This window comes from Bos indicus, chromosome 14 (assembly GCF_029378745.1).
Source record: "Bos indicus isolate NIAB-ARS_2022 breed Sahiwal x Tharparkar chromosome 14, NIAB-ARS_B.indTharparkar_mat_pri_1.0, whole genome shotgun sequence".
In the NCBI taxonomy this organism is placed as follows: Eukaryota; Metazoa; Chordata; class Mammalia; order Artiodactyla; family Bovidae; genus Bos; species Bos indicus.
The window spans coordinates 64,777,204-64,790,841 of NC_091773.1; the positions used below are offsets into that span (position 1 = coordinate 64,777,204).

Consider the following 13,638-nt stretch of genomic DNA (forward strand, 5'->3'; position numbering starts at 1 on the left):
GTAACCTCACAGTCACTTCCTATGGTTACAGCAACCGGACTAAAGCTAAAGCCAAGACGCCCCAGCCACTGGTCAGATGGCTCTCTTTGCTGAAGAGGTCTGGTCTCTGGTCTCGATGGAACCAGACGGCCCTTCTCGTTCCCCTGCTACCATAACATAATGAAGGTGCTGCTGACCAAGCACGGACGCTGCATCTGGCACGCAACGGACCACCACTACTTCTAGTAACGGCAGTGTCATTTCTAGCACGAATTTACAGAATAGAAGCCCTGAGGTCACAAAGATAGGGACCTGGAACCCGAGCCTGGGGGTTGCTGACTCCTGAGGACCATGTCCCGCTCCTCCCCGCCCCCTACCTACACCAAAGCAGCCACGCCACCAGTGAGGGGTTCGCTCCTTAAGCAGCTGCTCCACCCCAGGTCCCCATTCCCACACGGTATCACCGGCCATGCCCCACATCCCTGCAGGTTCGTTAGGACTTAAACAATTTCTGGTAACTGCACCTGAACTTGAAACATCTCACTGCTTCCTGTCAGAGCCTCACTCAGCTGGCCGCTGTGAGAGGAGGCCTTGTGTACAGAACTGCAGCCTGGAGAGAGGGCAGGTCCTTTCAAGCTCATCGTTTCTGACCTTTGGTCTCCCTGCTTTGGGCCCCTTTGATCTCCCAGAGATGCAAACTCCTTCAGATGCTCAGCGGGCAGGCGGCCAAGCAACACAGTTTTAAATTCCTTTGCAAACAAATAAACAGAAGATACCCTTGAAAATCCTGCTCTGCAAAATTTCAGCTCTGAAGCTTCCTTTTTTTATAGATTTTTTTTTTTTTTTTCCCAGAGCAACTTGTTTTTCAAACGTTTGTAATATTTGGAAATACCCAGAGCAGTCTTCCCCTCTCCGTGTACCACTTGGCTGCTGGACAAATGGCAATTACTCGGAAAAATAAAAGGAAAGAGTGGGCTCCTCACTGAAGTTTACATGACATTTGCACATGGCTCAAGTGTTTCTCAAACAAAAGCAGGCGATTCGATTGCTGATTGCTCTATCTGAGGAGGAGAGGGGGTAAGGCTTCAGGAGGCTGGCCGGTTACTCCCTTGGGCAAGCAGGCAGCTGTGGGCTGACATTCTCCAGTTGACGCCCGGAGCGGGACCCTCCCGGGAGAATGACGCCTTAGGGATGCCACGAGGGAGCAGAGAGGAGGCGGCGGGAGAGGCGACTCCCACTAGCGCGCGGAAGGGCGGGGCCCAGGCCCCAGGATGGCCCTGAGCAGCCACACCAGGATCGGTGTGGGGACCAGGCTGCGGGCCTCTTCTCAGCCTCAGCTTTGTCTGCAGGAAAACGGAAGGGCCACACCACCCCTGGTTCCGGCCGGGGGGTGGGTACCTGGCCCCGCCAGGGCCGTGAGCAGACGCCTGAGCGCCCCTGCCGCCTCCCCCGCCCCTTACCGAGCAGACTGATGCCCAGCCGGGACAGGCCCTGCCGGAGCCCCTCGCCCAGGCTCTCTGGGAGCTGCCGCCGCCACTCTTCCTGCCGGTTGTAGTGCTCCTCGTCCAGCGACAGCCGGTCCATGTTCCGGGCCAGGCTCGTGGCCAGGTTGGTGATGGACGTGAGGGTACCTGAGGACACAGAGGCATGTGGGTTTGGGGTCCTGGTCACATGGATGCCGGCCCCAGGGGAGGGGTCCCCGGAGCGCTGCGGGCGAGCGGAGTCCACAACGGCCTTCTGGACTCGCCCGTGGAGAGTGAGGGCGGCTTCCCCCTGGGCAGGGTGAGGCCTCGGCCTTCGGAAAATGAGGTGAAGGTGAACACTTGCTGAGGAAAGGTGATACACTCAGTCCTAACAGAGGATAGGATTAGACCCTCCCTCACCAGAAAAATGCCTGCAGTCTCACACACAGCTATCATGCACTCATCTGACCGCCAGGGCTTGGCTTCAATAGTTAGTTTTGAAGTCCTCAGGGAGGCCCAGGTTTTTGAAGGTTGCAATTTGCCGGCTCTCATTTGAAAGGGTAAGGTTATGTTGCTGAATTTTAAACAGATTGTAAAGGAATGTTTCCACTTTAGAAGTAAGATCTATGCTTCCCCATTACTCTAGTCATAGTAAAGGAAGACACTCAACTTTATCATTTGACAGTCAGGAAATAATTATTATGCCACAGAGAATATGTGTAATTTTTATATTCAGGGTGTGAGCTGGAAAAAAAAAAGTGAAGACAATAAAGAGAGTAAGGCATGTGAAAGCCAGGATTCTATCTGGTTTTCCCAAGAAAGGCTATTTCTGCATCTTGCTCAAGACAGTCATAATCCCCTCCAGCAAGTCTGCATAGGTCTCAGTGAGCAAAACTGAAAGACATTAACGGACATATCCTGAAGCTAACGAATTAGTTCATCTGTTATTGGATGTCTAGGTTCAAGAAGAAATGGAAGATGTTTTTGCAGCTGCATCTTTACCAGTCATCTGAAAAGAAAAAAAAAAAAAAATCCATGTACACACACACACACACATACACACACAGACAAACCAAACAGATTTTGCTAAGAGGAAAGAACAAGTGTAAAAAAAAATTCAGTGAGTCACTACACTAAAATTACCACTGGAGTTCGATTTAGCAGGTGTTGGTTGTCTTATTTTAAAATAAAAACAACAGAACCACAAAGATTCAAGTGTCAGGAGTGAGAAATCTGCAGTGACTCACCCTTGGGTTCCTGCGGCTCAGCTCACAGGCCTCCCGGATGACCGGGGGCCCCGGGGGGAGTGGCCCTGTCCCTGTCCATGGAATTTGGTTTATTGCTCTTGCTGTTCTCTTGCCAGTCCCCCCTCTATGGATCATGGGTTCTCGTATTTCAAGCTCAAGTCTTGTTTGAAGCCTTCTAGAGACTTCTATAACCTGACCACTCATAAGAGAGTTGCAGTACTGTTGACTGTAAAAGGTCTTTTACCGGGTGGGGGGAGAAGGCCTTTGCCCTGTTTCCCCTGCCTCCCGCTGAGAAGAAACGGGGACTCAGATGGACCTTGTTAGTTCCTGAGTCACTGCCAACTTGACCAAAATATGGGCAAACAAACACGGATGAAAGGGAAGCACGCTGCTTCCCGAGGTGGGGGGTGGGGGTGGCCGACTGCAGTTTGGCTCCTGCGCCCGATGACGCGTCCTGGCCACAAGGTGGCGCTGTGTACGTGGCGAGCCGGGGGAAAGCTGGCCCGCTCACCTCCCCACCGGCTTCCACTGTCAAAATGTATCCTGCTCCTTAAGAAAGTTATGACAACTGTATCTACGTTAAAAAATATATGTATATGATGAGGCAACACAGTGTAGGATTTCTGATGTTTAGCAGAAGTCCTGAACACCTTTAATATTTCTGCATTTATCACATGGAATAACAGTCGAGCCAATCCTTGTTTTCCCAATGGGAGGTTTCAAATTCTGAAGTTTCTGAAACATTTTCACACAACTACAGGCAAGCAGTGATCTGTTTAAAACATAAGACATTATATATGGGCTTTGTTACAAATCCAACATCTCACTGCCAGCTAACAAGCCAAACAAAGCTAGAGGCAATGTTAATTCATGGAGAACGTTTAAGACGTTCTCTAAAAAGACAGGGAAGTAATGAAAATCAGGCCTCATTACCAGGAACCTGAAGAGCTACCTTTGGAAATGTGCTTCACAAACGATGTAGTCCCTCTGGAAACCCCGCTCACGAAGGCTCCCGGGCCTCGGGTCAGCCCCTCGTACGGAAGCCTGAAGAAGTCGGCGATGCCGTTCCCGATGCTTCGCACCAGACTCGCCGGGCTGCCAAGGATTTCCAGGGATCCAACCACCCAGCCTGCGAGGGAGACCAGAGAGAAGGGGTGACTGAAACCTTAAATGCAGCACTTTCAACATTTGGGAAAAGTGACCCATTTTCCCTGCAATTCATTTTTCACACTAGAATTGAGAATGTAATAAGCTCCTCTGGAGCAAAATATGGGAAATAACTCATTCACTGTGAATTCATAAATGGCAAACTTTCATACTTTATAAATCAAAGTGATCCTTTTGGCAGCCTCACAAATAGCTTTAATATGACTTCCCTGCCTCCCGTATTCCTGCTAAAAGGGACCCGTGTGCAGGGGGATGACGCTCCCGCCCCCTCCAAGTCAAGGCGGCCCCTGGGGCAGCAGGTGTCCGCAGGCTGGGGGTTCTCCTTAAAGCTCCTTGGTGCAGCGAGGGGCCGGGACGCGGAGGAGGCCAGATGCTAAATGGGGTGCTGCAAAGGGGACGCGCAGCTCTGACAGGGACGGAGGAGTTATTTTTAGTCTTTCCCAATCCCACCAAGCTGAGCGCTTCCCTTTGGAGTGGAGCTGGAGCCAGAGAAATGTCTCCCCTTCCAGCCCAGCTTCAGTTGTGTAAACTCTAGTGACAGGGACATACTGATTAGCTTAGCGAGAGGGGCGTGTTCCCTGAGGGTCCCAGGCGGGGAGCTTGGGATCTGGTTTCCTATTTGAGCTGGGGCTTGCCAGGAGCCGGCCTGCTTGGCGGCCTGACTGCCGAGCGTTCGCCCCGTGGGAACGTGGCTGAGTGTGGACCCTGGAGCGGCTCCCCGTCTTCGCTCCTGGGTGGGGGCTTGGGGCTCTCACTCAGAGGATGCAAGAGGCAGGCAAAGGCTGGGGGCTCAGGAGAGTATGAGTCCAAACACAGTGTCTTTGGGGAACATGCTGACCTCCCCAGCCCAGGGCTGAGAGGGCTTTAAGGGGAGGTTGTGGGGGGCAGGACCCAAGTGGGAGCCGATCCCATGTCCTCTGAGGCAGGTCCTGGGAGGCCAGGCCTGGGACAGAGACCACCCGCCCCCCCCAGTCAAGTCATCAACCCCAAAGGGTCCCCAAGCCCAGCCCTTTGGAGAGGAACATCCTTACATGTTGGGCCCCCTTCTCTCCTCTGGAACATTAGAAGACAACATCAGGGTTTAGGTGAAAAGAGGGAATTATTTCCAGAAGATGAGGATTATAAATGGAGGGGCCTCTGGGTGGCCAGGCATTCACCTCACTTACTTTGCCCAGCCACTCTGCAAGCCTTAGTACCTGCCTTCACGTAATTTCAGATTTAGCTAAGGACTAAGCCTCTCCCTGGCCGAAGGGACCGTGCCAGGCTCAGGGGACAGAGCCTCATGGGATGTCGTGTTGCCCTGTCACCAGTGTCTTGAGAGCGGGCGGGACGAGGAGGGGACTGTGGCTCAATTCTCCCCATCTCCCTGCTGCTTAGACACACGTGGGAGGGCTTCAAGGCCAGGCTTACCCAATTCCAAAGCCCACCCTCCCTCTTCCTGCAAGCCCGGGCCTAACTGAGTAGGCAGGCTACCATGGAAGGTTGTGGAATGTTCTCCCTCAGAGGGCCTTCTCCGGATGTAAAGAAACAACAGATTTCCTTTAGCCTGGAAGAGTTGGAAGGTTCACTTGGAGGCAACAGATTGGACTCGAAACAACTGCCCTTCTCTCCAAAGCTTCCATACAGAGATGAAGAAAGGAGAGTTAGCTACTGCCAAGCAGAGAGCACGCACTGTCCGATGGGCCTGGTCAGGCCGGCGCAGCGGGGCACAGGGCGCATGGCAGGCAGCCAGCCCCACCTTCCAGCCCACAGCCCGGCCACATGAAGGTGAGGCGGACAGTCCTGGGTCGGGCCACTGCAGATGGGGAGTCTAGGTATGGACCAGAGCTACTTCTCAAGGCCCCTGAGAAGGCCAGAAAAGGACCAAACCACCCAAAGGCATTCTGCCTTTAATTATTTCTCTCCAAAAGCAAACATATCGTTTTGCTTACTGGGTTTGGAGATTTTATTGAAAAAAGGTAACTGTCTGGCTGCCCATAGAGCCAAGTCTTGGAAATAGAGAGGGAGCCCGGGAAATTAGAGAGTCCACACAGTCTCCTTCAAATAGGGTCAGTGGTCACTCATTTCTAATCACTTTATTGTACTTCCCCAGAAATGAGGTCAGGGTACTTCAGCCATTTAATCAAGTCCCATGGGTGAACCCTGACCCAAGTGAGACAAGTGAGGCAACCTGCCCACTCCCAGGCCAGCCCTTCCTTTCCCAAGAAGGCCAGTACATTCTCTCTGAGACGCTTCTACCCAGGGGAAACCTCCTACCCTCTTCCCATTCCCACTGCTTTCCTCCAGATAATCTTCAGACTGTCTGTAAGGCCTTTAGTGACAGAACTCCCAACAGGCCTAAAAACTTGGCTCTCTAGTGTAGAATTTGTTTCAGCATATAATGAGACTGGGACAGCAGCTTGGAGAACTTTTAGGTAGATTACCAAAAAATCCAAACAGAATGTTCCTGTGAAAGCTCATGAAAAATGAAAGAGAGGTCACTTTTAGCACAGAGGCTGCAGGACATGGTTCCCTGGTGGTGGTCACAGCTGGAGTTTCCCTGCCAGCTCACTACTCTGACGGGTGCTCCCACACCTTCGCCCAAGGCGATGACCGGGTAGTCGGGAAGCTTACTCCTTCCTAAGCTCCAGACCAGAGCTCAGTAACCTACCTGCCTGCTTCTCATGGGAAAAACAAAAACTGCCTGAAAGAGTAAAGCTTTTCATATACCTATTAAATTTGAAATGGTAGCTGCTTGTTTTAAAATAATTTCTTAGCAAGAGGGAAGTCTTTTCTTCCTTGTGGTACAGGCTATGAGAACAAGTTTCAGGGCAGGGACCTCCTCTGATCTGGCCATGCAGAGTTCTGGGTAGCTAAGGATTTTGTTCCGGAGAAAATATAATCTTACCAGTATGGCAACAACATGGGTCGGCTGGTCACTGCTACAATGTTGTCTTATCTGGGAATGCACTCACCAAGGACAATGTTACCACGTTCTGTCCTGCGTTAGTTTTAGAAAGTAAGACCTCCCTGCGCTTTACCAGAAGGGACTGCGAGACCAGCTCCGGTTGGTTGGTGTTGGTCGCCTGGAGTTCATAGCAACGTGAGGAGCCCGATTATCAGACTGAAACCGGAGAGTTTCAGGCGTGAGAGTGAATTTAGGTCAGGAAGGTGAGCTCTGACGCCCATTACCATAGGGAATCCAGAGACAACCTGGTCTCCAAAACCACCTTCAGCTCACAGTACTCCCCACAGCACACTCTGTACACACAGCCAAACACCCCCCGCGGACTCTTCCCGCTCAGGTCTGTGGAGAGGCTGAGACACCTACAGCCTTCTCTTTGCCATCTGTCTAGACAGGCAAGGCTGCACTGGGTAGGTAGAAGGCTCTTTATGCATCTGACGAGCACACAAATCCTCTGAATTTCTCACCTAGAGCTATTCATGGGCCGTAATGAAGAAAGTTAACAGCCCAGAACTACATTTCTTTTAGGCCCAGGGGCTGAGAGGGCCTGGGCTGGTTTTCCTGGCTGCACTAGCTCCCTGATATAGAGCCTTGTGTCTTTAAGGAGCGGAAAAGGCACTTGCTAAATGGGAATCAAAATTCTGTTACATAACAGCAAATTTAACGGCTGCTACTGCTTAAGGGTTCATTAAGCGCCACTCTAAATTCAGGGTACTTCACACACTTCCATTGTTTTCTTGTCAGAAATCTTAAAACCCATTTTACGGGTGAGGAAACTGAGATGTGGGAGGTTCAGTAACTTGCCCCCGCCTCACAGCCCGCAGTGGCAGGGTCTGCATTCCAGTCACTGCTGTCCAACTGCCCCTCACCCTCCCATGCCGCTTCCCTGTGTCTTGGAGTCAGGACCACCCTGAAGCCTTTCTTTCTCGCTCAGGCTCCCTCTGCTGTGTCCTCACCTGCTCTGAAGAGGGCCCCTGCGGCGTAGTGCATGGCCAGGGCGTGGACGAGCTGCCTGGCCGTGGTGAAGATGGGGCCTCTTTCAAACACTGAGAAGGAGAGCGGAGTGTGGTCAGAGGCGATGTACAGCTTGAGGGACGCGTGGATGCTGACGAGGAGGTTCACGGGCTGTATCACCAGCTTCTGCAGCTTCACGGGATGCACCAAGGCCCGGGCGTGCTGCCTCACCTGCGCGGGCAGCACCTGTCTGCCACCTGCGAGAGCTGTGGGCTGAGTGCCCGGGCTGCTGCTGGGCAGGTAGGTCTCAAACAGAGTTTTGATGTAGTAGACAAACGTGTCTTCCACATATAACCGGGCAGGTTTCAATTCAAAACTGAACTCGTTCACATCAAACAGGACGTCCTTGCCTTCGGTTAACGTGAGGCAGAGTTTGATAAAGCAGTTTTTCTTGTATTCTTCCAAATCTTCGCTGGATACGAGGAGACTCTGCATCTTGGAGCACTGAGGAGATTCTGTTTTCTCCCCCTGGCAGACCAAGACAGCGAAGTGGAAATTGGACTTGTTGTACAGCTGGTTGTCCAGCTGCAGGTCCCCGCAGCAGACCTCCACGGAGTAGACGTGAAAGGGGGCGGCGGCCATCTCTTCCCCAGGGAGGTGACCAGCCACGGGGGCCATCTGGAGGAAAACGTGGTCCAGTGTGAGTCTCAGAAGCTCGGATGATGCTCTGTGGTGAGTGAGGTCATCAAACACCGCCAGGCTGAACTGAGTGATGAACATTTTAAATGTCACGATCTTCTCCAGAGTTCTGGAGGAGAAAGGGAAGAGAACATGAGCATTTCTCCTCCAATTTTCTTTTCTTTTCCTCCCTCCCTCCTTTCCTTAATGTCTTAGTAGATTTTCAATGACAGAGCCTTCTTAGAAACCTCCTGATGTCCCATCAGATTCTCATAAGAAACAAATTAAGAACTGAACTTCCAGTACATTGTGTCTGGACAGAGCCAGGCACACTCCAACAGCACTGGGAGATGTTCCCAAAGGGACCATTACAAGCTCTCGTCATGCTGCTCTATCCTGTTCCCCTCATCAACACCGGATTTTTATTCCCAAATCCTCTGAGTTCTTTGTGCACTAATTCTGTTGTGATCATCACGAGGCGAAAGGTCATGATAAAATAACCAAGGTGCCTTATATTGGGAAAAGTAAGAGCAAGCAAGAGAAAACTTCCCATGAACCTCCCGGCACGGCCCAGCAACCAGCATGGGCTGTGCGCGTGCTCTGCTCTCCCTGTCACGTTTAGAGCTGAGCAGACCGCGCTGCTCCACTAACCCCTCTGTCCTGAGCTAAGCCATCATGCTCTCACCCTCTTCAAAGTCACTGCTCTAGCAATTCACTCCCTCCTACACCATTTCTTCTTCCTTACCAGCAGCTTAAAAACATGCTATTATTTCTCTTATCTTAAAAAATCCCTCTCATTAACTAACTCCTCCTCTAGCTACCCTTTTCCTGATCCCCTTCACATAAACACCCCAAAGCACATACACCTTGTCTCCTGTTCCTCACTTTCCATTTTCTTTTAGCCTTGCTCCAGGCAGGCTCTGTCCCACCTCCTCTACCAGAGCAACTCCCATTAGGGACCCCAAGGGACTTCCTTGTTGCTAAATTGAACAATGAGCTTGAAGTCTGTGACTCACGCCCGTACTGTGGCATTCAAGTGGCCAACTCCCTCCTTCTGGAAATCCTTTCTTGGCCCGTCTGCTCTCAGCTCTTGTATGTCTCGTCACTCATCACCTATGGGACTCCCTCCTCTTAAAGGGCAGGTGCCCAAGCTTCAGCCCCAGGCCCTCTTCTCTCCCCATCTCCACTCACTCCCCTTGGAGGGCTTCATCTGGGCCCGCGGTTTGGCATCTATATGCTGATGACTTCTACAGTCACACATTCAGCCTAGAACTCCCTGTGAGCGCGGATCTTGCATTTCTAACTGCCCATCCACACAGGAGTCTCTTACAGGTCTCAGACGTCTCCAGGGTCATGTGTGTGGTCATACTCATGATCTTACCCCCAAACCCACACAACAGTTGTTCTCATCTTAGTTTATGATGATTACATCCGACCAGTTGCTCAGACCAAAACTTTGAGAGTTCTTGATGCCTCTATTTTCAACCCACATCCAATGCATCAGGGAAAATTCCATTGGTTTCTTCTTAAACTGCATCGTGAATCTAACCATTTCTTACCACTTTCCCTGTAGTGTAGCCTAAGCCTCTAGTGTGAATAACTGTAACAGTCACCTAACCAGTCTCCTTGCTTCCTCCTTTACTTCTCTATGCTGCTACTGCTGCTGAGTTGCTTCAGTCGTGTCCGACCCTGTGCAACCCCAAAGACGGCAGCCCACCAGATGCCCCTGTCCCTGGGATTCTCCAGGCAAGAACTCTGGAGTGGGTTGCCATTTCCTTCTCCAATGCATGAAAGTGAAAAGTGAAAGTGAAATCACTCAGTCGTGTCTGACTCTTAGGGACCCCATGGACTGCAGCCTACCAGGCTCCTCCGTCCATGGGATTTTCCAGGCAAGAGTGCTGGAGTGGGGTGCCATTACTTCTCTATAGTTTACTTCAAAAGCATAGGGAACTATATTCAATATTCTGTGACAAACCATAATGGAAAACAACGTGAAAAAGAATGTATGTGAAATATATATATATATATATATATATATATATATATAAACTATACTTCAATAAAATTAAAAGAAAAGGAGCCATGGTCTTCTAAAAATTTATGTCAAATCAGGTAACTTCTCCGTTCAAACAGATCCAATGACTTCCTCATTTCACTCAGAAGAAAACGAAGCCTTGTGCAACCTGTGCCCTCCTTCCAGCCATCCCCTGCCTGGCCCCGGGCCCTGGTTCCTCCTAGCTCACCCACTGCACTTGGCCCGCCCTGGCCTAGTCCCTGCTCCTCCAATATGCCCGTGCACTGCTTCCGACTTCTGAACTGGCTGTGCCCTTTGTCTGGAGAGTTCTCCCCAGATAATCATATTACTAACCCCCGCTGGGTGCTTTCAAGTCTTTGCTTAAATGTCAGCTTCTTGGTGAGGCTTACCTATACCAGTTTTTCAAAACTATCCTCTTTCTGTTCCTATAGCTGGGTAATTCCTGGTCCCAACCAGGCTTTGCTTTTATTGCTACAGAACTCCAATCTTCCACTAAACCATAAAATTTCCTTTTTTATTATGTTCATTCTGTCCTCCCATTGCACACCTATGAGAATCTGATCTCCTCGGGAACAGGGACTCGGGACTGTTAGGTCACAGGTAAGAATAGCACTGGCATCCAGTAAGCATTTGAGAAATACTTGCTGAACAAATGAATTAAGGAAATACCAGTAAATACTTAGGTCTTTCTTATTTCTGTCACTGAATGCATGGATTGTTGCTACTGCACAAGCAATGCCCTACTAATGCCCTATATAAAACATTCCTGAGCTGTGTGGGCTTGAAATCCTGGCTTATGCAATTCAAAATTTAGTCTTTGGTTTTATTACGCTATTAATTTGTTTTTACAAATTCTTCTGGTCAAAGGAAACCATCTACCCAACCTATTTGCAATATTATAAATTCAAATTAATCATACTATGGCAAGGTCCAAATTAATGAGTTCTTAACCATATATGAAAAGCAAGGAATTTAGGGAAAAAAAAGGGCTTAAACAAATGTATAAAAGTTGATGACAGTATTTTATATTTTAAATTAAAATTTAAATAAATTAACTTTGATTATAAAATATGTTCTTATATAAAATTAATAAATAGAAAACCTTATACTTATACTTATAACTGTACATCTATTAACAACTTTGATTCTTTTCTTTCCAGTGTTATTTCTAGGAATGTTTTCTGTATGTATGAGAATGTGTGTGCATGTATGTACGTAAGTGTGAATATGTGTGTGTGTACATAACTAGGATATATTTGTATATTCGAATTTATATTCCATTTGCTTTATTTTAGATTCATTACAAGTATTTTTCTATCCCACTAAAATCCTATAATGGTATATTCTGTGGATATACCATTTTTTGTACAACTGTGTATCATCTATTTCCCTGCTGACAGGATCTGTACTCTGAATATTTTGCCATTATAATTAGCAATGTGATAAAATCTCTCTGTATATCTTTGCCTACTTCTCTAATTATTGCTTTAACTCTTAAGCTCTTAAAACTCTTAAAAGCAGAATTTCCAAGCCAAAGGGATTTTAAAGCTCTTAATACATATTACTAAAGTGCTTTCTAGAAAATAGTAACAATTTACGTTTTTAGTAGGACTGTATATGACGGAAATGTGTGTTTTCGTCACTCAGTCATGTCTGACTCTTTGCAACCCCATGGACTGTAGCCCACCAGGCTCCTCTGTCCATGAAATTCTCCAGGCAAGAAGATTGGAGTGGGTTGCCATTCCCTTCTCCAGGTATATGATGGAACATCACTGTTAATTCAATATGTAATGTCTCATTTAAAGTTTGCATTTCTTTGGTTATTTGTGTTTCCACTTCCCAGAATTTTCCGGTTGTGTTTTTTACCCTAATTTAATTTTTGGAAGGAGGGACTATCTTCATATTATTCCTACTGAGTTATATGAATTCTTTTAAGTTAAGGATATTAACTCTGGTTCATATTTACAAAACCTGATGGCAACATTCAGGTCAAAGCGGGGGAAATGTGGCCCTAAGAGGTGACTTTACTTTTGCTGTAGCTCTAATTGATAAGTCTAATTACTGATTACTAGGTGGTCATGTGGATAGAGAGGCATTAATCTGTATTTCATGCTAACGATAATGTATAATTCTAAGATGCATGTCTCAGTCTATAAATCAGTTTGTTAAGCTTGCCAGAGAAGAATTGGAAAGCGTATCCATGGAAGATGATATATTGCTTCTTCTTATGGGTGTAACTAAATGCTAATAACCATATCCTTATGGATTACAGAATAATTAATCAAAAGCTTTATACACACACATATATATATGGATAACAAAAAATGGTGAATAGTAGATTTACAACTGTTTAATGTGACACTTACCCTGCTGCTACTTGGATACTAGTTAAGCCTACCTGTTGGTATTAGTTACGACAGGCCCAGCTTTTCCTTCTGGGGCCACGTTGATGAAGACTGTGCCACAGTGATGGATGGTGTCCACGTACACATAGCCAAAGCCAGTCAGAAACACAACCTGTGAAAAGAACATTCAAAATCAGGTTGGGAAGCAATACAAAACACTGCTGAAAAGGCTTCAAATGTCTTCAGTTCTGACTCAATACTGCAAACACTTGCTGGTTATATTTCTTTATATCCATGTATATAGGCTATTCAGGTGACTTGAAAAAAAATCAAATCCAGATTTTCAATATCCAGCTGTAAGGTTCATAGGAAAAAAATGATGGATGACAGGGCATGAGTGTCTTCATTCTCTGCTTCTCTGGAATTGGCAAATAACTCTGCATGGGCTGGAGACTAGCCATAGACCAGCTTTATGTGCGCATGTGAATCTCTGTGGGGGAAAAAAATCCCTGAATTGAAATGAGATGTGCAAAAACCTTTCAGGCTTTTGAGTTTTGACTAAGCGATCATAATGATGTCCTTCTCTGCTGGGGACACAAAAACATACCTGAAAACCCACCACCAAGACACACTATAATCTCCTCAAGGTCCCTCGCATAAGTTGGAACAAGAATGTCAGGTAACTTCATTTGCTTGGAGTAAAAATTGATTTTTCTTCCATGAGGAGGTGGACTTAGACCTAAAAAAAAGTTCTATCTCAGAAGCCAGGTGCCAGGCTAGCAGAACAGATGTCCTTTCAGCATTAAATACTGATGTTGCTTAAATG

The 13,638-nt window shown here is 47.9% G+C and overlaps 1 protein-coding gene across 13 annotated transcripts in view; it reads right to left on the bottom strand.

Annotated features, from left to right (window-relative positions):
* The window catches only part of VPS13B (vacuolar protein sorting 13 homolog B), an 807,303-nt gene that overhangs the window by 13,737 nt on the left and 779,928 nt on the right, over positions 1-13,638 (bottom strand). For 12 of the 13 annotated variants that reach the window (XM_070803099.1, XM_070803104.1, XM_070803105.1 and 9 more), the window contains 4 exons: positions 12,866-12,984; positions 7,757-8,562; positions 3,642-3,818; positions 1,440-1,610 (listed from right to left, as the gene is read on the bottom strand). In XM_070803099.1, coding sequence (XP_070659200.1) covers positions 1,440-1,610; positions 3,642-3,818; positions 7,757-8,562; positions 12,866-12,984 — 1,273 coding nt within the window. Of the gene's footprint in view, positions 1-1,439; positions 1,611-2,151; positions 2,452-3,641; positions 3,819-7,756; positions 8,563-12,865; positions 12,985-13,638 lie in introns of those variants that run through there. The other variant, XM_070803106.1, reaches the window with a different exon arrangement.